Genomic DNA, 23406 nt, shown 5'->3' on the forward strand with positions numbered 1-23406 from the left:
ACTAAGACAAATGATGTGAAGTTATTAACTTCTATATACAAGTTGCCCAGTCCTGAAAATACTTCAGGTGCACACTTTGTTTGCTTACACTTGGATAAAGGATTAAACCAAGAATATAATTTCTTGGCATCTTTAATTTACTTGAATTGAAAGTTTTACTGTTGCTCACCCATGCACTCTACTCAAGTCCCCCTGTAACATCTGCTTGATTCCTAATCACTCTCTTCATTTTTGCATCATCTCCAAATAGTTGTATATCACCAGTTAAACGTATCTCAATATATAAATTAAATAACAATGGTACCAAAACTGACAGTACACTCCAAATGACTTTCCTCTTTCAAGATACCCCTCCCCCATACAAAAGTTGCTGATACCTATCTTATAGGCATTCACCTATGCAACTCACTAGTCCATAATCCAATCCCATCTGCTTCAGTTTTATGACCAACTTGTGGTGTGGCAAAAGTACTTGCAGTATAAAAATATACTACTATACACCCTCTGTCCAAAAAGAAACCGAACTTTTCGAAAATAGAAGAAACTAGTGGTGTTATCTATTGTATCTTTTTGTTGTCGAAAGTGGCAACCTTCGTTAGTGTTGTGTCAACTGTTTATGACATTTGTTTTATTATAAGCCGAGTTATAGTGCCAAGAATGAAGATGTGTTTTGACGAACAGTCAGTCATCACGATATTCATGTCGTATTCGACGAATTCTCACTATCAATCGCTTCAAAACTTCGAGATAAAATTCACCGTTGACTGTTTGGCCAGGAGGAATGAGTAGGGGAGTGAGAGGCAGCTTTTTTTCATGCAGAGTTGTGAATGATTGGAATGCCTTGCCTGAGAGTGTGGTGTCTGCAAGGAGTTTGAGTGTGTTTAAGACACGGTATGATGAGATGTGTGTGTGATAAAAGGACCTCCCAGATGAGTCTTTGATTCCATGAGGTCTTGGGGTAGTAATAATAATAATAAGGAAACAAGTAAATTTAACATATCCACACAACTAGTTTCATCAGGATGCTGACTTCGTCAGGTGTGAAACTAGTTGTGTGGATATATTAAATTTACTTGTTTCTTTATAATCTCGGAGTTCGGTCATTAGATAATAGTTAACATGTCTAGAAACTGAGTCATTCTGCTTGCTAATGCATGTGTGTATATATATATATAATAATCATAGACAAATCTGATTCTTAAAAAATGCACACTGAATACTAACATGACCATTGCTGACAAAATTAAAGAATCAATATGAGCATATGTAATATGTTCGAACAAATGTATTTGAAATTTTCAATATATTTTTATATATATTTATATATATATATATGACAAAAAAGTAGAAAATGAAGTAAATTAATTAATCATAAGATATGAAAAACAAAAAGTGCTCATATAATCACAAGATTTTGCTGTTTGACTGAGAAAAAGAATAAAACTTTAAATACAAAATAGATTTGACAAAATTAGTCCTTTCTGAAACTTATAAGTTGAAGAACATAGAAATCTGAAATATTGAAAAATTTTTTTATGTGTATCACAAATATTGCAGTGTTTGAGTATGCAAAGTGAGTTATTCCTCCTGAAACAAAATATGAACAATCATTTCTAAAATGAAGAATTTTAACAGTCGATTTGAAAAGTTTGTTTGCATGTCTTCAATTTGTGAGGGAGAGAGATAAGGGAAAAAGAATTATGTTGGAGGAAAGCTGGTGAAGTTATTTTCAATCTTCCATGTCCTACAATATATCAGCCAATCTGAAGTTTAAAGTATATTCTTTCATATAAGAAATTTAACATTTATAATATCTTCATTTAGGATATCCAGGTGAAAAAGGATATCCAGGTGGTCAAGGTCCTCCAGGATATCCAGGGATTAAAGGAGAAAATGGAAATTGGGGGCCAGTTGGCCCTCGTGGAATCCATGGGAAAGAAGGATTGCCAGGAATCAAAGGAAATGCTGGGAGAGATGGGTTATCTCATTCACCAGGTATCAGAGCTTTTAAAGTAACAGTATTAATTATTACATATTAATAATATTAAAACTGGAAAAATGTATATACATCCATACCTGATATGATATAATGTAATAAATATTGAAAGTATTGATAATAAATATTTGCATTCATTTATTCATTCCATATTTACTTTAGTACATTTTCTTTCAGATCCATATAGAGTTGGTGTTTTCTCAAATTAATGTTATATGTCAGTTCATATGCTATTTTTAATTGCAAGATGCCTTGATAACATATTACTACTTTCTCTTTTGAAATATATTACAAAATGTTTCAAAAAAAAAAAAGAAAAAGTTACTCTTTGTACAGTTTGTGATTCACTTAGATTTTTCATATACAAAAGAGGGCCATATTAACAATTAACAAAATTCAATTTACTCAAACTTGATTATATTACACTTATAAAGTCTATATCTGTAATGCCAGCAATAAAAAGTAAGTTGAAATCATCATAATCTATTTTCTGTCCACTGCAGGATGAATGCCTTCCTCGAATTCCTTTATTCTGATCTACTTTCAGCTTTTCTGTGTCACTGAGTTCCAGCCATCTTTAATCTCATCCTCTCCCTTTAGTCTTTCTGCAGCTCTTTCCATCTCTGGGATACCATTCAGAAAGTGAAATAATATCACACTAGTGGTTAGCATATCTGCTCTCTAGCCAAAAGGCTGTGGGTTCAAATCCCACCATGGGCATGGATGTTTGTGTTTGTCGGTGAAAATATTAGTGGTGGTGGTAGGGAGTAGATGGCGCTGGTGTAGATGGTGATGGAGATGGAGAGATGTAGAGTAGGTGCCCTCCCTCGATGAGTCTTAGGACTCCCCGGAGGTGTCGTATAATAATAATAGGATCAAACCTCCAAGGAGTCAAACATGCCTTTTTGGATGTCCTCACAGTCAAAGAGTATTTATGAAATCATTCATCAATCTGTTTCTTCATTCACCACACTCTCAGGCAATGTATTCTACTCATTACCCACTCTTCATACAAAAGACTTATTCCTCATTCTCTTCCTCACCATTCCTTATTCAGCTTCCAGAAACAGTCTATTTTGTCCTGTTAAAATATGGGAACCTCTATGGAGTTGGAAGACTCGTCATAGAAAACTACACAGCAGTAACAATTATTCATACATTACTCCATATTATTATTATTGCAGGTGAACTTCTACTCACAAACTTTACCAAATGAACAACTTGCATTTACAAACATTGTATAGACTAACAACTGCAATCCCTAATAAAATTCCAAATAAAAAAATTTTAATAGAGTTGGGCTGTTACAAACAAATGTACAAAGGAAAAGAAAAAGTGAAAAAATCTTTTCAAATTGCACAATAACCTTTCTTAGATTAAATTATTTTTGCATTTCTACTATCATTAAAGTAAGGTAATTTATTTCAAAACACATTAACAATATAGCTTATGAGAAAAATAAATTCAGCTTATGAACACTTTTCCAAGAATGCATTATGTATGTGAGTTTGGGTTCACCTGCATTAATATCACACACACACACAGCCCCTCCCCCCCAAATCAAACTGTACCTTAAACACAGAGTAGCGGTTGGGGGCAAGGGTAAAACAAAAGGCCACCCCTTGAAGCTGTATTAAGTCATCCACACTTTCAACCACTCTTTCCAGGAGTGAAGTGGACAAACAGTAAAATCAAGGAAGCAGTGTGGGAAAAGACATTATGGAGGAAGTACAGGATAGTCAGTAGTGATGAGTTGCATAAGAATATAAAACGAAAGCTAGAAGGATGACAAACAAGGTAATGAAAGAAAGATAAAGTATAGGATGAGAGAAGTTCTGCTAGTCTGGTGAAAGATTATTATTATTTTGGTAATGGAGTCTAGACTCATCATGGGAGATCCACTCAACCAGCAACATGTCTCTCATGATGAACGTTGAAGTTATTTCCACTACTTGCATTCACAATACACCCTGGCAATGTATTCTATTCACTAACAACTCTCCACATAAAAAAAATCTACTCCTCACACCCTTCTTCACCACATTTTTTTTTAATACAACATCCAGGGATGGCCTCTTGTTCTTGCCATATTAACATCCACTCTTTTTGTGATTCCTTTTGTATTAATAAATTTAGTTTAATCCTTTATCCAAGTGTGAGCAAACAAAGTTTGCACCTGAAAGTATCTCCAGGACTGGGGTAAGGTGGTACAACACCAGGGCGACTTCTTGCAAAGGTGGAGCAAGCTACCAACATTCCTATCTCAGTATCTCCCATAATGCAAAACACATCTCCCTGTGGATATGTCTAATGTTATGCATTAAGGGAAGGGCCACTACCCAGACTAGTTTCGACCTTTATTGAGGTCTCTTCAGTGGGAGCCAGACCCAAGTGGAGATACCAGTCAGAAGCATTAGCAAGGTCATCTCTACCAATAGGAGTTGCCAATTGGTGTGCCACCTTTTTAATAAATCACTCTGGATTTAGAGGAAGATGTTGAAAGTTTATTTTTCACTTGGTTAGAATATAATAAATTTAATTTAATCCTTTATCCAAGTGTGAGCAAACAAAGTTTTGTATTCATTTGATAGAATCCCTTAACTAACTTGAAGGTCTTTATCATATCTCCTCTTTTCCTCCTATCAACCAACTCTGTAATCCACATTCCCTCAAACAGTCTTCATAACCAATACTCCAGAGTCCTGATATCTCTTTGGTCATTCATTTTGGACCCTCTCTAGTGTTTCCACGTTACAGTGAAAACTATGTGACCAAATATGAGTACAGCAGTCCATATGTGGTCTGACCAACCTTATACAGAGGCACAACCACCTTCTTATCCCTACGTGGCATTGTACTTTTTCTCATAGCAGCAATACAATATGCAGTCTTTGCAACACTTGCAAATGTGCCATCTGAACTTCAATCCACTGTCTACCATCATGCCAAAATTTCATCCACTTCCTGAAGTACAGCTCTGCCATTACAGCATGTAGCCTTATATCTCTATATCCCAAAGTGTAACATCTTGCATTTATTAATATTAAAACTGCAACCCCATCCATTTGTCCAAGTCAAAAGTCTCTTAAAATCTTCTGATAGGGAATTATTGTCAGCGCTGATAATTCTATCTTTGCATCAGCAAACATTTGAAGATCCCCAGTCAATCCACATGAAATATCATTTACAAATAAGTAAAACCAGTTGGGGCCCAAGAACAGAACTCTGAGGCATGCCACTAGTCATTTTTCTTTTTCTGAGACACTGCTCCATCAAACACAACTTACTGGTATCTTTCAGAAAGCCAATATTCAATCCATCTAACCAATCTACTATCTAATCCCATATTCTGCAGCTTATACACCAATCTATCAGGTGGTAATCTATCATATGCCTTTGCAAATTATAGTAGAGTGACTGTGGAAAAGGATGTGGTGGAATTATTTAATGAGTATTAATTCCAACCTACAGCTCTTTAAGAAGAATGTCAATAGGAATCTTCTTTCTCAACCTTTATCTGCACCTCACACATGGCACTGATGTGCTATAGGTTCTTGTACCTCTCTTGTGTGGGATAAATATAAAAAGAAAAAAAAAATATATTATTATGTGATATCTCCAAGGACTCATCACAGGAGGGTATTCTACTCCACTTCATTACACACATGTAACCATTCAGTTATTAAATAATTGATTAATAATCACCTACTTAGCTTTAACTGGATTATTTAAAGCTGTGTTGAGTATCAATTGGGATAGATATTAATAAGTCTGTAGATTGGATGACATATTAGCGTGTATATTTAAGGAATGTGCAAAAGAGCTAGCTACACCCTTGACCTGGTTATTTAATGAAAGTCTTGACATTGGAAAGTTTCCTAAGTAGTGGAAAGAAGTTGAAATAATATAATCCCATGAGCATGGTTCTAGGATAGAAGTTTCTAATTACAGACCTGTTGTATATGTGCATTTGGGTTTTGGCAAGATAGGGTAGAAATAAAATACAGCATTGAGTGAATGGGCATAAGATTAATTTTGATTGTCAAATAGTTGTGAAGGTATCAATTCATGTACATTTTATGATAAAGTGATGAAATGGTTTGATAAAGGAGTTCAGATACAGCAATGTTCTTTAGCTTTTCAAAGGCATTTGATAAATTACCACATGATAAATTGATATAGCTGTGGAAAATGGCAATGTATAATAGAAAGATTGTTGTTAGATTGATTGTATTGACTCTCTGAATGATACAAGCAAAATGTCTGTGATGACATTGTCACAGAAAATAGTAGGAAGATAACCAGATTATTGTGCTGAAGAGTTCTGCTCTCTTTGTCCAAAAGTTCTGTTCTTGGGCTCCTGCTGTTTAAGCTATTTCTGAATGATATTTCATATGGATTGATTGGAGCATTGTTAAGTGTTTTCTGCTGCTGATGATGATGATGTGAAGTTGGGGAGAATTATATGGAGTATTTATTATGTTAATTTCCTTCAGTAAGATTGAAATAGAATATTTTTAGTTTGGACAAATGAATTGGGATTAGTTTTAATATTAATGAATGTAAGGTGTTGCATTTTGTAGTGCAGAGATAGAAGGCTTTGCATTGCATTGTACTATACTGTACTGTACTGTTGGAACTGTGCTTCAGGAAGCAGATGAGATTGAGGAGGAGACTATGCACTATCATCTGAAGATGATAATTGACAGTGTACCGAGGTTTAGAGGACACACACCTGCAAGTGTTGTAATGACTGCATATTGCAGTGCTCCTATGAGATGGTCTTCCCACTATATAAAGCATTGCTTTGGTCAGACCACAGTTAGACTATTATGATTGAATTTGGTGATGACTTAGTTTGCATTGTGATGCAGAAACATTGGGGAGGATCTTGAAAATAATAATCAAGGCAGTATTACGACTCTGGAATGTTGATTATAGACAAACATTGAAGGAATGTGTAAATTGCAGAGTTTGACAGGTATTCAGAAAAGAGGTGATATGATACTTTTAAGTTAGTAAGAGGATTTTATTGAATAATTATTACAGATGGGGTTATAAAAAAAGGTGGATAATGACAGGAGAAGAACAAGAGGCTGTCTCTAGAAGTTGTGTAAAGATGTCATGAGGAGAGATGTGAAGAGAGTTTTTTAAATAGAGAGTGGTATGCATTACCAGCAAACTGCATTGTGAATGCTAGGAGTATAAATGAGTTTAGGGTTCATTATGATGGACATGATGCTACACACACAGCAACTAAATTAGAAACGTCTATTTTACTTACTGGTATGCAACTGCAGATACTGATCTTCTTCAATTTCTTGCGCAGAGTTCAGTGAGATGTGGGTCGGGAAGAGCCTTAATTAAATGCTTTGGTCAATTGCTGCACACAGGAAGTTATGTTTTTTCCATACTAGCCTTCTCAGATGACAGTGATATTATCTCTAACAGACTATCTTAGGACCACAGTTATGCTTCTTAGACAAGTAATGTGGATTATTTTTATACTGATTAAACACCAGGGATATCTCGCCATTTGAGAAACCAGTCAGCTCTGTTTTCAAAATCAGGGCTTCAGCCAGATGGATACCCACAATAAGCAATTTCTCGAACTCTGAAAGATCCTTTGTTTTTCCCCCCCTCGTGATCAACATTATTGATGATAACTGATCAGCAGCATTCTTAAATACTTTCTTTCAAGGTTACACAGTAAGACATCATTCATTGTGTGGAATTTATGGAGACAGAAACACACACATTACAGCAATTACTTTACTTATAATTAAGAAAATAATACTTAACATTTTAGCCTCTATATTATTATTATTATTATTATTATTATTCAGGCCTCCAAGGAGTCAAAAGACTCATCGAGGGAGGTCCTTTCTAAGACATAAAGTCTGTCAAGACTCATCGAGGGGAGGTCCCCCCCTGAGAAACACAAAGTTTATCATACCACTCCTTAAACCCACTGACCGTTCTCGCTCCCACCACTCCATCAGGCAATGCATTCCACAGCTCAACCACCCTCCACACAAAGAAACCACTCCTTACCCTCTTGCTCACAGTTTCCTTTCGTAACTTCCAGGGATGGCCTCTTGTCATCATTCCTTCCCACTGATCAACCAAGCGAAAGAACTCCCCAGTGTCAACCCTGTAACACCTCTCAACAGTTTAAAAGTCTCAATCATATCACCTCTCCTTCTTCTATCCACCAAACTCTGCAGTCCACATTCTCTCAGCCGATCCTCATAACTATCCTTGTACAGTCCTGAAACCATCTTTGTCATCCGTCTTTGTATCCTTTCCACAGTTAATTTATCCCCTTCAAATCCTGGGGACCAAATCTGAGAACAATAGTCCAAGTGTGGTCTGATCAGAGACTTATACAATGGAATGATAACCCTCTTATCTCTGCAGGTCAGTGTCCTTCTCATAATAGCAGCAATTCTCTGTGTTACCTTCACCACCTTTGCAATATGTCCCCTAAACTTCAGGTTTCTATCAATCATCAACCCCAGATCTCTTGTCTCCCCTACTTCCTCCAGTATAACTCCTCCCATAGAGTATGCAGCATCCCATCGATGTTTCCCAAACCTCAAGACCTTACATTTTGCTGCATTAAACTGACACCCCCATTCATTTGCCCATCTATCTAGCTTATTTAAATCCTCTTGCAGGGCTACCACATCTGCACTATTACTAATAATCCTTCCAAGCTTCGCATCATCCGCAAACAACTGAATATCCCCCTGCAATCCACTGGCTATGTCATTGATATAAAGGTTAAACAATATAGGTCCTAGTACTGAGCCCTGTGGGACCCCACTTGTAACCCTCTGCCTCCTGGAAACTGCTCCACCATACACAACTCTCTGATATACCTATCAGACAGCCAATCCTGAATCCAGTTGACCAATCTGACATCCAGACCCATGTGCTGCAACTTAAATATCAGCTTATCATGTGGCACCCTGTCAAATGCCTTCGCCAAGTCTAAGAAAATTGCAGTATATGCCTTTCCCTCATCTAATGCTCTTGTAACTTTATTATAAAAGGCTAGCATATTGCTAAAACAAGAGCATCCTTTCACAAATCCATGTTGATTCTCACAGATAACATTACCCTCATCTGCCCAATGCTGTATACGGTCCCTCACTACTTTCTCCAAGATCTTAACAACTACTGATGACACACAGACTGGCCTATAATTAGACACTTCCAGTCTGTTACCACCCTTATGCAATGGCACTATCTTACCTTCCTTCCATTCCCTGGGCACCTTTGCCAAAGCCAGACTTTCATTGAAAAGCCACGTTAAAGGTATTGTCAATTCCCTAGCACATTCTCTCAAAACTCGTGGCGAAATACCATCCAGTCCCACAGCTTTACTGACATCCAGAGTACTCAGTATCTGAAACACACTCTCCTCCTGTACCTCCAGACCTCGTACCAGTCCTATCCCTCTAGCATTAAAACTGACTCCTCTAGGATGAAATACTCCAATAAAGTGTTCATTGAACAATTCCACTATGTCCTCTGCATCAGTCACTCTATTCCCATTTTTATCCCACAATATCATTCTTCCACAGTCATTTCTCCTCCTACTGGCCACATAGCTAAAAAATTCCCTAGGATTTTCTTTGGATCTTAGGGCCAATCTCCTCTCATATTCCAGTTTTGCTTTCCTTACCACATGAGTCACTCTTCTGGCCTGTGTCTTATATTCCTCATGCATCTCTTCACCTGTCTCCTTATATCTCTTCCATAGCCTCTTTTTCGCATGCAATTCCTGTTTAATATTGTTTGTCATCCACTTTACTCCAAATTGCGCCCTCTTCTTCACTCGTGGTATACAACTTAACATTGCTGATAACAAATATTCTTTCACAATTTCCCACGCACTGGTGATATCCCTGCCTTCCAATTCCTCCCTCCATGAAACTTCCCGAAGTTGACGTCTAAGACTATTATAATCACCTGCCTTATAATTCCACATAAGTTCCCGTCTCTTTGATACTCCTGCATGTGAGGTCATCATTTGAATAACATATGTATGGACAAGACACAAGCTACATGACACTACACAGAAGTAAGCTAAATCTAACTACTTGGTTAATCGTTTGTGTTAGTCTGACCTTCCTGCAAAAAAACTTAAACTATGCTATCAGACTAAGGTCAGTTAACAAATTAACTTCATTTACCACATTGGAAGAGGTCTAAAATCCCCCCCCTCCCCCAACACAACTGATAAAATACAGATAGAAACAGCCACTAATACTAAATTCTAATAAACTAAGATGAAATTTAACCAAAGTGGGAAAATGAGCACTTCCATATCTAAGAAATCACAAAAACATTGTTAGATTTTCACCAAGTTGGACAAAGGCAATGCCATAGTAATTCTCGATGAAACAGCTTACCTGGGAAAAAATTTAACCAGTTTGTATCTGACCACAACATATACCAGTTGGTTATTGCTATAATCTTACAAACACATTAAAAAATAAAAATAATTAGGTCAGTCATCGCCACTTGGCTGGAGAAAACAACTAAAATGCTGCTACTGCATTATGCTCGCACTCCTAGAATTTATGGTCCCAAAAATACACAAAGCAAATGCATGACTATGACAGACAGTTGAAGGAATTGACAGCTCCAGTTACTCTTACATAAAATATACTCAACACTTCATCAACAAAATTAAGAATATCACACTCAACAATGAACATTTATTAGTCAGCTTTGACATAACTGCCCTTTTCACAAATGTCCCGATCAATGAATGATTCTTCTCATACAGAACACATTTTTGCCCACTGTTTGCCTACACATTTCACTCTGGGTATTTCATGTGGCAAAATAATTTCAACCTGCAAAAAGAGGGTATGACCATGGGACTCACTACTCTTCCCCCCCCCCCCTTTTACATGGAAGTCTTTGAGCAACACACTCTAGATTCAGCAAGTCCAAAGTGTGGTTCAGATACATTGATGATATATTCTCCATCTGGCCACATGATCACCAAACATTATTAAATATATTCCTAAATTACTTAAACAGACAACACAAACATATCCAATTTACCATCGAGATTGATAAGAATAAACTTTCTTTTCTAGACACATTGTCACACATCTTCACTCAGACTCTCTATACTTCTCGGTCTACCGCAAACCTACACACACACACACACACACACACACACACACACACACACACACACACACACACACACACACAGGCCAATACCTACACAGAGATTCATACCATCATCCAACACAAAAACTAGGGATCATCAGCACTCCCAAACATAGAGCCCTTACAGTTTGTTTCAGTGAGCAGACATTGAAGAAAGAATATAAAATATTAGCCAAGTCCTTAAAATAAAAAAAAAATGGCTAAACAAAAAAACAGTTCACAAGATTCTGAACAATAATGCCATGAAAGGTAAAAAAAGCATTACAAAAATGCTTTAGCAATACCATATGTAGGGGAATATCAGAAAAAATAAATAGAATACTACAGAAATACAGTATTAAGTTAACTTTCAAACCTTCTGCAAAATTAACGAGTAGACTCAGCTCATCCAAAGATCCCCTTCCGTACCTTGCCCACCTAGAGGTTTACAAAATTCAGTGCAGCTTATCCTATGTAGGGGAAACAGGGCACACAATTCCAACAACAACAACAACAAAAAAAAATGAATACAAAGGACACATTAAATTCCTTTGCTATTATAAAGCAGGCCTGTCAGACCATGCATTCCAAACATGTCACAGAATTAACTGGGTAAAGCACCAAGTCCCTACTGCATCAAAACCTGGTTTGAAATAAAATTCAAGAAAGCCTGTGAGATTCTGATTCATCATCCTGATCTCAAGAATGATGGATTAAGAATTCCAACAATCTGGAAGACTTATCTGCAATCCAAATAGAATCCAGAACATGATGGTAGCACCTCAACAAAAGAACCTTAAGACAGACTGTAAAGATGCATTTAATGTTGTTCCACTATAATTTTTTAATCATCTGAACAATTATTATGTATATAAACATATTTATTGATTTTATTTTTATTTATTAAACTTTTTAAAATTTTATTTATTTCATAAATATTTTTATTTATTTATTCAATTTTATTTTTTTTTTCACCAGAGGTCAGGCTAAAGGATTAACTTTAGCCTGACCAGTAGCATAAAGGATTAACAAAAGAGTGACAACTCTTTTGTTAATCCTTAAAAACATCCCATCAACAAAAGAGTTGATGGGATGTTTTTATATATAGCAGGAACATGGTAATGTCTAGGAAAACAGAGATTATGATGAGAAAGAAAGGCACTCTCTTCTCTTACCATTTTGCAAACATGTGAATTGATGAGAAGAGAAGAGAAGAGCACAGCTGAATAATAACAAGAGAACACTAGTCAGAAATAAGGTGGAGGAGAATTATGATAATGTATAAAAGATTATTAGTGTAAATGTTTCATTGAGGATGATACATAAATGGCAAAAGAAATGGATGGGTAGAGTATGGGAGAATGTGAAAGACAAAACACACAATTACACACACACATGAAATAGAGTTAAAAGTGGGTAATAGTGGCAAAAACTTTACTCTTATTATCATTACAGTAATCTCTATAAAGTCAGCAAACTCATCTTAGGCCGACTTAACTACACATACTGGTGACTGAATTAGAAACCTTTAAACATCACTTACGCAGCATTATATGCAAATTACTTGGTCACATGCATCACTATGTATGATAGGCAACTATATAAGAATGCTTTAGAGCAATTACTTTACTTATAATTAAGAAAACAGCACTTGATGTTTCAGGTGCTGTTTTGAATATAAGCGTGAAAGTTTCACACTTATATTCACTTTCCAATAGTCATCACATTTTCCATGGTGCATCTAGAGGATTCCTAAAATTATAATTTTTTAATTTAAGAATCCATGTTATTATGATTTTCATTCATCTTAGACATTTTAAGCATGACTTAAATGCCAAGCATTTAACTGAATATCATTCCAGCATTATCACTTGTATGTATTTTGACCCTTTATTGTGTTTTTAATATAGAAATAAGCACTCTCTGTCTTTTTAAATAAATGTTATTTCATATATATTTCAGGATTTAAAGGTGAACCTGGAGATCAAGGTATTCCTGGAAATAAAGGAACTCAAGGACTGCCTGGTAATCCAGGGTTTCCAGGTCAAAAAGGTATTTTATTTTCATACAAATTTGTTTCTAACATTATGTATGTCCAAAATATGTATGCTTCAATCCAAAAGTTTTGAGAAGTTATTTTTAAACAGTGTTACTCATTGTTATTATTATTATTATTCGTGACACCTCCAAGGAGTCCAAAGACTCATCGCAGGAGGACACCTATTATACAACTGTCTCCACCAATACACCGAACCTCTACTACCAATCATCTCCATCAACGCCATCTACCGCCCACCACCACCACAACTAGTATTTTTTGTCTGTAAATTGCGTGTGTTCTGAAGGGCCAATTTGTCTGTATGCGGGATGAAAAACCAGCGTTTCCGGGAGAAAAACCCTGTTTTGATAGGAAGTATGACTGGTTATATGATTTTTTTCAAACTAATAAATCATTCCGATGTTCATTATTTGCAGTTTTATTATCTGAACTTTGAATCCTGACTAAAATTAAAAAGCCTCAAAACTGATTATTCCAATGTCTAATATTTACAGGATTCAAATGATGTACTGATTATTTGAAAAACTGAATAAAGTTAACATTAGAAAATTCAAAAATCAAGCATTCCATTTCCAATATCCATTGTTTTGGTAACTGCTATCTGAACATTGAATCTTGATCCTATAACTAATTATCAAAAAGAACAACTGGCTTCTCTTGCAGAAACAAGTGAGTTGGTTGTCATGTAATTCACTATATTCACTATGATTCCTTCAATGCAGTTCTCTTAATGCAGCAAGTATGTCTTTTCCTTCTGAGTCTGAAAACAACTGGAACTTCAATTGTAGAATGTCATTCAGTACTGCCAGTGATTTTATTTAAATCTTCTCTACCATGTTAAAACTGTAATCTTTCTATCTGAGTTTCTTTTTCTTTTTTAAACTTCAGAGCACAATAGAATTACAGATGAGCATATCTTTTTTTTTTTTTAAATGAAATCAGAACAATAACAAAATAACATATGCAAGTACATTAATCATTTTCTGAATAATGTACCCACATCATATACTTGGTACATTATTCAGTTTTTAATCTCTTATGATGCATATGCTTGCAACTGCTTTATGTCTTGATTAAACACATGATTGATACTTTTGCCAATAAAAGAGCAGAAATTTTTGTAAACCATCTCTTCTATACAAACAAATCAGACTAAAGTATGCAATACATTAGCCCTACCCAGTCCTATTGTATGGAAGTGAAATCTGGACAATAAAACAAAAAGACAAACAAAGATTAATAACAGCTGGAATGAATTTTATGAGAAAAACTGCAAAGTATAATCTATTTGATCACAAAAGAAACAAAGAAATTATGAAAGAATTAAACCAGGAATCAGTAATAGAAAAAAATTTAAAAATATTGACATAAATGAATGGAACATGTTCAAAGAATGAAAACAGAACAATTAGCAAACCAAGCCTTAAAGTACAAGCCATTAGGAAAAAGAAAACCAGGATGTTCTCTTAAAATATTCAACGATGACTTCTAAGGGTGGAACAGGCCACTCTAGGCCTTAATCCTTGATAGGCATGATGATGATGATCTCTTCCATACTAAAATATATGAGGAACATCTAAATTACTATCCAAATTTTTATTTATTTATTTTGTATCATTCATTAATTTCAGTTTTCATTAGTAATTCATTATATTTTCGCATTCATATCACATGCATTTCTGAGCATGTTGGTGTAAAATTTCACACAGGCGCCTTATTCTGGTTCAAATTCGAATGCATTCATGTAAGAATGACCTTAAACAATCGTGATTTTAATTATTATTATTATTATTCAGGCCTCCATGGAATCAAGAGACTCATTGTTGGAGGTCCTTCCTAGGAAACACAGTCTATTATACCACTCCTTGAACTCACTGACCATTCTTGCTCTCACCACTCTATCAGGCAATGTATTCAACAGTTCAACAACCCTCCATGCAAAGAAACCACTACTCACCCTCTTGCTCACAGCTTCCTTTCATAACTTCCAGGGATGGCCTCTGGTCATCGCTCCTTCCAAGTGTTTCACCAAAGCGAAAGAACTTCCCAGTGTCAACCCTGTAACCACCTCAACAGCTTAAAAATCTCAATCATATCACCTGTCCTTCTTCTATTCACCAAACTCTGCAGTTCACATTCCCTCAGCCAATCCTCATATACTTAACATTGTACAGTCCTGAAGCCATCATTGTTATCTGCCTCTGTACCCTTTCCACAGTTAATTTACCCCCCTTCAAATCCTTGGGACCAAATTTGAGAACCATAGTCTAAGTGTGGTCTGATCAGGGTCTTATACAACGGAATGATAACTCTTTTATCTCTGAAGGTCAGTGGCCTTCTCATTATTGCAGCAATCCCCTGATTTACCTGAATTCATCACCTTTGCAATATGCTCCCTGAATTCTGTCAATCATCACCCCCAGATCTCTTGTCTCCCCTACTTCCTCCAGTACAGCTCCTCCCATCGATATATCCCAAACCTCAAGACCTTACATTCTGCTCCATTAACCCCCACACACACACACACCATTCATTTACTCATCTGTCTAGCTTATTCAAATCCACTTGCAGGGCTGCCACATCTGCACTATTACTAATAACCCTTTCCAGCCTCACATCATCTGCAAACAACTGAATATCCCTTTGCAGTCCATTAACAAAGTTACTGATATACAGATTAAACAATACAGGTCCCAGTACTGAGCCCTGTGGGATGCCACTAGTAACCCTCTGCCTCCTTGAAACTGTCCCACCATACACAACTCTCTGATACCTATGAGACAGCCAATCCTGAATCCAGATGACTGACCTGACATCTGAACACATGTGCTGCAACTTAAATATCAGCTTATCATGTGGCACCCTGTCAAATGCCTTTGTAAAATCCAAAAAAATGGTAGTATATACATTTCCCTCATCACTTTATTATAATGTCCTTGTCACTTTATTATAATGCCATGACTGTAAATGAGTTCAAGGCGAAGTATGATAGATACTGTGTGAATGTCGAATAGTTGTTCTTGTCAGGATGTTAGGGCCTCCCTCGATGAGTTTATGGACTCCTTGGAGTTGCCCGTAATAATAATAATAAAAGGCAATCATATTACTAAAGCAAGAGCACCCCTTAACAAATTCATGTTTACTCTCACAGATAACATTACCATCATCTGCCCGACACTGTATATGGTCATTCACTACTTTCTCCAAGATCTTAACAACTACTGATGAAACACAAACTGGTATTAGACACTTTCATTCTGCTACTGCCCTTATGCAATGGCACTATCTTACCTTTGTTCTATTCATTTGGTACCTTTCCCATAGCCAGATTTTCATTGAAAAGCCAGGTCAATGGAGCTGTCATTTCTTTAGCACATTCTGTCAAAACCTGTGGTGAAATATCATCCAGTCCCACAGCTTTATTGACATCTAGAGCACTCAGTATTTAAAACACACTCTCCTCTTGCATCTCTCAACCTCGAACCTGTCCTATCTATCTGGTATTAAAACCTACTTCTCCAGGATGAAATACTCCAATAAAGTTTTCATTGAATAACTCCACTATGTCCTCTGCATCAGTCACTCTATTCTGATTTTTATCCAATAATGTCATTCTTCCACAATCATTTCTCCTCCTACTGGCCACATAACTAAAAATTCCCTAGGATTTTTCTTGGATCTTAGTGCCAATTGCTTCTCATATGCCAGTTTTGCTTTCCTCACCATATTAGTCACTCCCCTGGCCTGAGTTTTATATTCTTATTGCATATGCTCCCCACCCCTCTCCTTATATCTCTTCCTTAACCTCTTTTTTCACCTGCAGTTCCTGTCTGATATTGTTTGTCATCTACTTTACATCAAATTGTCTCCTCTTCTTCAGTCGTGGAATACAGCTTACTATTGCTGCTAACAAATATTCCTACACAATTTTCCAAGCACTGATGATATCCTGGCCATCCAATTCCAATTCTTCAGTCATGGAATACAGCTTACTATTTGCAGCTAACAAATATTCCTACACAATTTTCCAAGCACTAATGATATCCTGGCCGTCCAATTCCACCCTCCATGGAACTACCCCAAGGTGTTATCTAAGAGTATTATAATCACTTGCCTTATAATTCCACATATGTTCCCCTTTTCTTTGATACTCCTACATGTCTATTCATCTTCCAAGTAAAAACCACATGGTCACTCTCTCCAACTTGTGGAGGGGGGGAGGGAGATGAGATGAGAGACATCATCTCAGTTATAATCAGCTCTTCTGGTGCTATGACCAAATCCCAAAACTCTCGAACCTCTTGTTCCGTCTAGCATATGTTGCCTAAGACATTTGTCCCTCAAGAATTCTAGAAATTCCATTCTCTTATTAATACATGCATTTTCCTCTTCCCAGCTTATGCTGCTATAGTTAAAATCTCCCATAGCAATCGTTCTATTTGCGCTTGCCAAGCTCAACTGCCTAAACATCTCCTGCTCTCCACCTCTGTGCTCCTTGGCTTATAGCAACACCCCACTAAATATCCTGTCTTGCCCATCTCCCTCACACCATATGCTTTCAAAACCACAAGTGTCACTGCCTTCCAAAGCCGCCACTCTTAGAGGACATAAGTCATCACTTATCATAAGCAGTACTCCACCACTGCAGTTTCTCTTCCTATCCTGCCAAACAATGCTTTACCCAGCTACTTCTATTCCTGTGATTATATCATCTTCCATCAACCACATCTCAGAGATCCCAATAATCTTTGGCCAGGCTGATGGTATCAGTGCCACTAATTCATCTCCTTAGTATAAAGGAGATAAATTAGTATAAAAGCATAAAAATGTCACTGCTTCTATACCTATCATTATCTCCTCCAGATCCCACTGAACTCAGTGTTACCTGATGTCATCCCCCTTCCCTCAAACATCCATTCCTGCAAGAGGCCACCCCTGCTACCATCCACCCTGAGAATTCTAGTTTCTCTGCATTGACACACCGACTCATTCAGACAACAGCAATTACTCCAGATGCCTACATCCTTCCTCATTCAAATGCAAGTGGTCTCTCGCATACAGTTCGTTTCTGTCCTCAAATGCTCTCCAAGTATCCACATATTCCACCCTCTCTTCTGACACATTCTGTCTATTATGCTGTTCATTATCACTGCTCTTCTGCTCAGCTCATCATTATCATACCTGGGTAACACTCAAACTACCTTTTCTCTCTGCATTTTCTTTATAATCTCAAGCAAGAATCTCTGATCTCTCGTCACCTGATTTACACTGCCTCTCAAGTCATTCGTGTCCACCATCACAATTATATCATCCATTCTTTCACCCTGCTTAATTGCCATAGCCACACTCTGTATCGTTCCTTCAGGCAAATACTCCTCTGGCATACTATCTTGCACACCACGGATTGAGTCTCCATACATCACACCTCTTACCACTCTGTTCCTTGATTGCTCACCTGTATCCTTCACTCTCTCTCTCCCCCCTCTAACCCATTCTCTCTGTGTTCCCCTACTTACCTGCTGTCACTCTATCCCTAGCTCCACCACTCCCTCACATTCTTCTCATTCCCTCTCTTTGACTGTTTCCATTCTCTTCTTCATTCCTCTCATCATTCCCATATCTCTCTCATTTCCTATCTTCTACTCTTTCTGTTCTTTCCTCTTCTATAATTCCCATGACTCTCTCTCATTCCCTCTCTTTTATTGTTCCTATTCTTTTCTCTTCTATCATTCCCATAACCTCTTTCATTTTCTTTCTTCTATTGTTCCTATTCTCTCCTTTTCTACCATTCCCATATCTCTCTTCTACTGTTGCTATTCTCTACTCCACATATTCACCTTGCATCATCTCTTCCATTCGCCTAATCTCATATTTCCTACTTCTCATCTCATTTCTGAGATATTTCAGCTCATCTCTCTCTCTCTCTCTCTCTCTCTGCAAGTTAGCCACTCTTACTCACTATTCATCCTCCTAATCAAGACCATCTTTGAAAACTTCATAATCCTTCGAGCCTTCCACTCCCCCCATGCTTTTTTTTTTCCATTCATATTTTGCTCATTATTCTCACCTTCTATCACACTACTTGTCTCTGTCTCTTGAGATTCTCCCGCCTCTGCCGCAACAAGGTCAGTTATCGTAATATCTAACACACTAAGTTCCTACCATTGCCCACATTTTGTGCATATATGCACTTCCCCTTCTCTCACCTGCCATATATCCAACTGCTTGGACACATACATACCACAGGTACCACATGATAAAAATCCTGTAATATGTTATGCAAATTATAGTCCTTAAGTGAGGGAGGACTTGGCGACATGCCATCTGTAATTGGAACTGTGGCTGCCACCATGATTCAAATAGTGTTGTCAAGAAATTACAACAACTAAACGCTAAATTTTTACACTACTACAATTAAATGCTAAATACTATGTTATATGCTCTACTGTAACTAATTTACTTATATGATACTATAAGTATAAGCTATATTTAACTATCCTAAATAACAAAACTTATCTTCTTCTCTTCCACCACAGATGCGTTCGACTGTGACCTTGCTTTCTCGGTAACCCAAAAATAGCACAATATAAATAACAACTAAACTCCAAATGCAGCATCACTAAAGAACACTTGTATTGCTGAAAAAAAATGTAGCACAGATTCGCGACAGAAGTCAACTCTACACCATTTAAAAACACTTTTTTTTAACCACAGCTCAAATCCACCACCACGTTGGTGTGAGATATTTGAAGAGATTGCTGCTGAAAAGTAGAGAAATGACTGCAGAGAATCAATCTCATCATGTAAGAATTGATGTGAAAGAGTGGGAGAGTAAGAAAGGAGAGATTTAAGTGTTGGTTATGAATGAAGAAGTGGGTAGCATGAGTATAAAGAATGAGAGAAAGCAAGTGTGCAAGACAAATAGGGAAACCGTAAGGCTTAGGGTGGACAGGGGAACACAGTATGAGAAAGATAGATGCTCCAAGGTGAATGTGCATGTAGACAAAATGGGAAGGGGTGACCTAGGATCAAGGGAAAACAATTGGATTTGAAGAAGATTCTAAGATGAATAAGGAGAAAAAGAAATGGCTCGAGTTAATTATGGAGATCTAATAAGCGATGTGAGTGAAACTTGTTATAGATGCAAATGAGTTGGTGGACAACATAAAGGAACTTACCAACATGACCTTACAGTTGCTGAAAGAAAAGACAAGAGGCTGAGTGAGATGGAAAGAGCCTTTGTTCACAAGTCGAAATGACTGGAATGGCACATAAGAACAAAAATAGCCTACAATTATGGTAAATTTAAGCACTGTCAAGAAATTTGTCATGTCTTTTCCACACACACACACACACACACACACACACACACACACACACACACACACATCCTACTCAAGTATTTTCCTTTCATCCCTGGACATCCTGTTTCTATGCTGACCATTCACTACTGCTTCTATTATCTAATTTCATTATGCTGGTCCCAACTCCCCATCCATGTTTCCCAGGATTGGTAATGCCTGTAACCAGACTATTTAATTGAAGATTTGCACAGTGTCAGCATCCCAAGTGAGTGGAAAGAAAGTATGATAATTCTATTAAGTCTTCCTAGGAGACTTTATGCCCATAACACAAACTGGCTCTTGATCTTTAACTTTACAGATCAAGACCAAAGGGAAGCTGAATTATTTGCCATCAATAATAAATTTAGTTTAATCCTTTATCCAAGTGAGAGCAAACAAAGTTTGCGCCTGAAAATATCTTCAGGACTGAATATGGTGTTGTACTATCTTACCTAGGTAAGTAGTACAACGATGTTAATGCATAACATTATACATATCCGCAAGGAGATGTGTTTTGCATTATGGGAGATACTGGGATAGGAGTGTTGGTAGCTTGCTCCACTTTGCTACGAGTTGCCTGGTGTTGTACTACTTACCCAGGTAAGATAGTACAAGACCATATTCAGTCCTGAAGATATTTTCAGGTGCAAACTTTGTTTGCTCTCACTTGGATAAAGGATTAAACTAAATTTATTATAGTCTAACCAAGCGAAAAATAAACTTTCAATATTTGCCATCAATCTTGATCTATCAGAAACAGTTAACCTACCAATATGCATACCAGACAACTCATCATTCTTCTAATGCTCTAGACCTTTTCTTAACCAGTCTCCCTCCAAATACACTGTGGATGTCTGCTGCCCTTTTGGCAGCTCTCCCCATAATCTTTTCCAAGTCTTCTCTTCCACAGATCATTCCCCTTCCAACCAATTTTGGCCTCCTACCCTACAATAGTGCCAACTGGCTTTATCTTTGAATTTTTACACATCTTTTTCATAGTTAGATTACTTGTTTTACTTCTGATCCACATCTGCAATGAACTTATAACCAAAATAATTCTCACTAGAATGAGGACCTTCATTCCCCGCTCCACTTCAAACCCTCAACACCAATCCAAGCCCTGATTCTCAAAAAAAATGTGCCTCTGCAGTATGTGGTAAAAATGCAGCATATGTTCAATGGCTAAATTCCTTTAAAGCTCCAGCTTACCACTTAGCTTATATTACAGCACAAAACAGGTTTTAAATAGTTATCAACAATTCCATAGTGGACTTCATAAAGTAATATTGCCTTCTGCTCAACTGGAAATCATTCTTGTCCTTCATTAAGGCTGTTGGACATAACTTCTCCCCTTTTTTGTTTCCACCTCTCACATTGTGATGATACCATGTTAACCTCATCCAAGGGTAAGGCAGACCACTTGGTATCAATCTTTTCCTCCAACTCTTGTTTAGACAACTAAGGCAAATCATCTATTGCACTATCACAAGCTGCCCATTACTGCATGCCTCTGATTTTTCCAAGAAGAATATCAGAAAACTACTGATTAATCTTAATTCTACTATCTCCTGGTGCAGATAGTATTTTTGCAGCTGTGATCAAACTTTGTGCATCAGAAAACCCATTCTACATTGCCTATATGTTCATCTGATATCTACCCACCAGCAAGGAAGCAAACCTTTATCCAGCATATATCTAAAAAAAAGGGAGATAAATGATAGTCATCAAATTATCATCCATTTGCTCTCATCCCATCAACAAGCAGTAAATTCATCAATTAATCAGGTATCATTATCAATTAATTAACTACCTGGAGATCCATTAGTGATCACCCATATATATTCCATCATTATTGTTCTATAACAGATCTCCTTGTTAACCTTAACCACCTTTGGATACAGGCCATGGAAAGATTTTTAGAAACCCATGTGGTCACTCATGATTTCAAAGGCATTTGATCAGTGGCAGCCCTTACATAAGCACTATGACACTGCGGCACCCCAAGGAAAAAATGAAAGAAATAAATTTTGTTTGTGTTTATAAATAATAACAATGCTTACAACATTATATAAATGCAATACAACATGTTAAAGGTTACAGCTTATATTTCAACATTGATTGAATAGTTAATAATTGGAATTGTTCTATTAATGCTTTAGATTATGAAACAAATGCGCTGCGATCTAACACCGATATTCGTTTGCGCTTGTCATTGCACGTTACGTCATTAGATACACTGCCATCTGGGCAGCGTATCTTATTATTGTGCGCATTATTTCTGTGAGATATGAAACGTTTATTATTGGTGTGTGTGCGTGGTGAACTATTTTTTGTAAATTTTATTTTGTTCCAATAACATATAATTATTTATTTATTATAGATACAAGGCTGAATTATGATGAGTGTCACTGTTGAAAATATGAAAAGAATTATATTTTTTCAATGATCGTTACACGAAACAAATGCACTGCGATCTAACGCCGATATTCATTTGCACTTGTCATTGCACGTTACGTCATTAGATACACTGCCATCTGGGCAGTGTATCTTATTATTGTGCGCATTATTTCTGGGAGATATGAAACATTTATTACTGGTGCATGTGCCTGGTGAACTATTTTTTGTAAATCTTTTTTATTTTGTTAAAATAACATATAATTATTTATTTATTATAGATAGATACAAGGCTGAATTATGACAAGTGTCACCGTTGAAAATGTGAAAATAATTATATTTTTTTTCAGTTATCGTTACACGAAACAAATACTGTGATCTAACGCTGATATTTGTTTGCACTTGTCATTGCTATTGATATGAAACTTTTATTA

The 23406-nt window shown here is 36.7% G+C and overlaps 1 protein-coding gene across 1 annotated transcript in view; it reads left to right on the plus strand.

The window, feature by feature from the left end:
- LOC150100817 (uncharacterized) overlaps positions 1 to 23406 on the plus strand; it is a 975156-nt gene that overhangs the window by 635294 nt on the left and 316456 nt on the right. Inside the window, exons 26-27 of the mRNA XM_090401910.1 lie at positions 1825 to 1995; positions 13139 to 13228. Of these exons, the coding sequence (XP_090258036.1) occupies positions 1825 to 1995; positions 13139 to 13228 (261 nt within the window). The remainder of the gene's footprint in view (positions 1 to 1824; positions 1996 to 13138; positions 13229 to 23406) is intronic.

Source organism: Typopeltis vanoorti, chromosome 12, assembly GCF_054136105.1.
Source record: "Typopeltis vanoorti isolate ZY-2024b chromosome 12, IOZ_Tvanoo_1.0, whole genome shotgun sequence".
NCBI classification, from domain to species: Eukaryota; Metazoa; Arthropoda; class Arachnida; order Uropygi; family Thelyphonidae; genus Typopeltis; species Typopeltis vanoorti.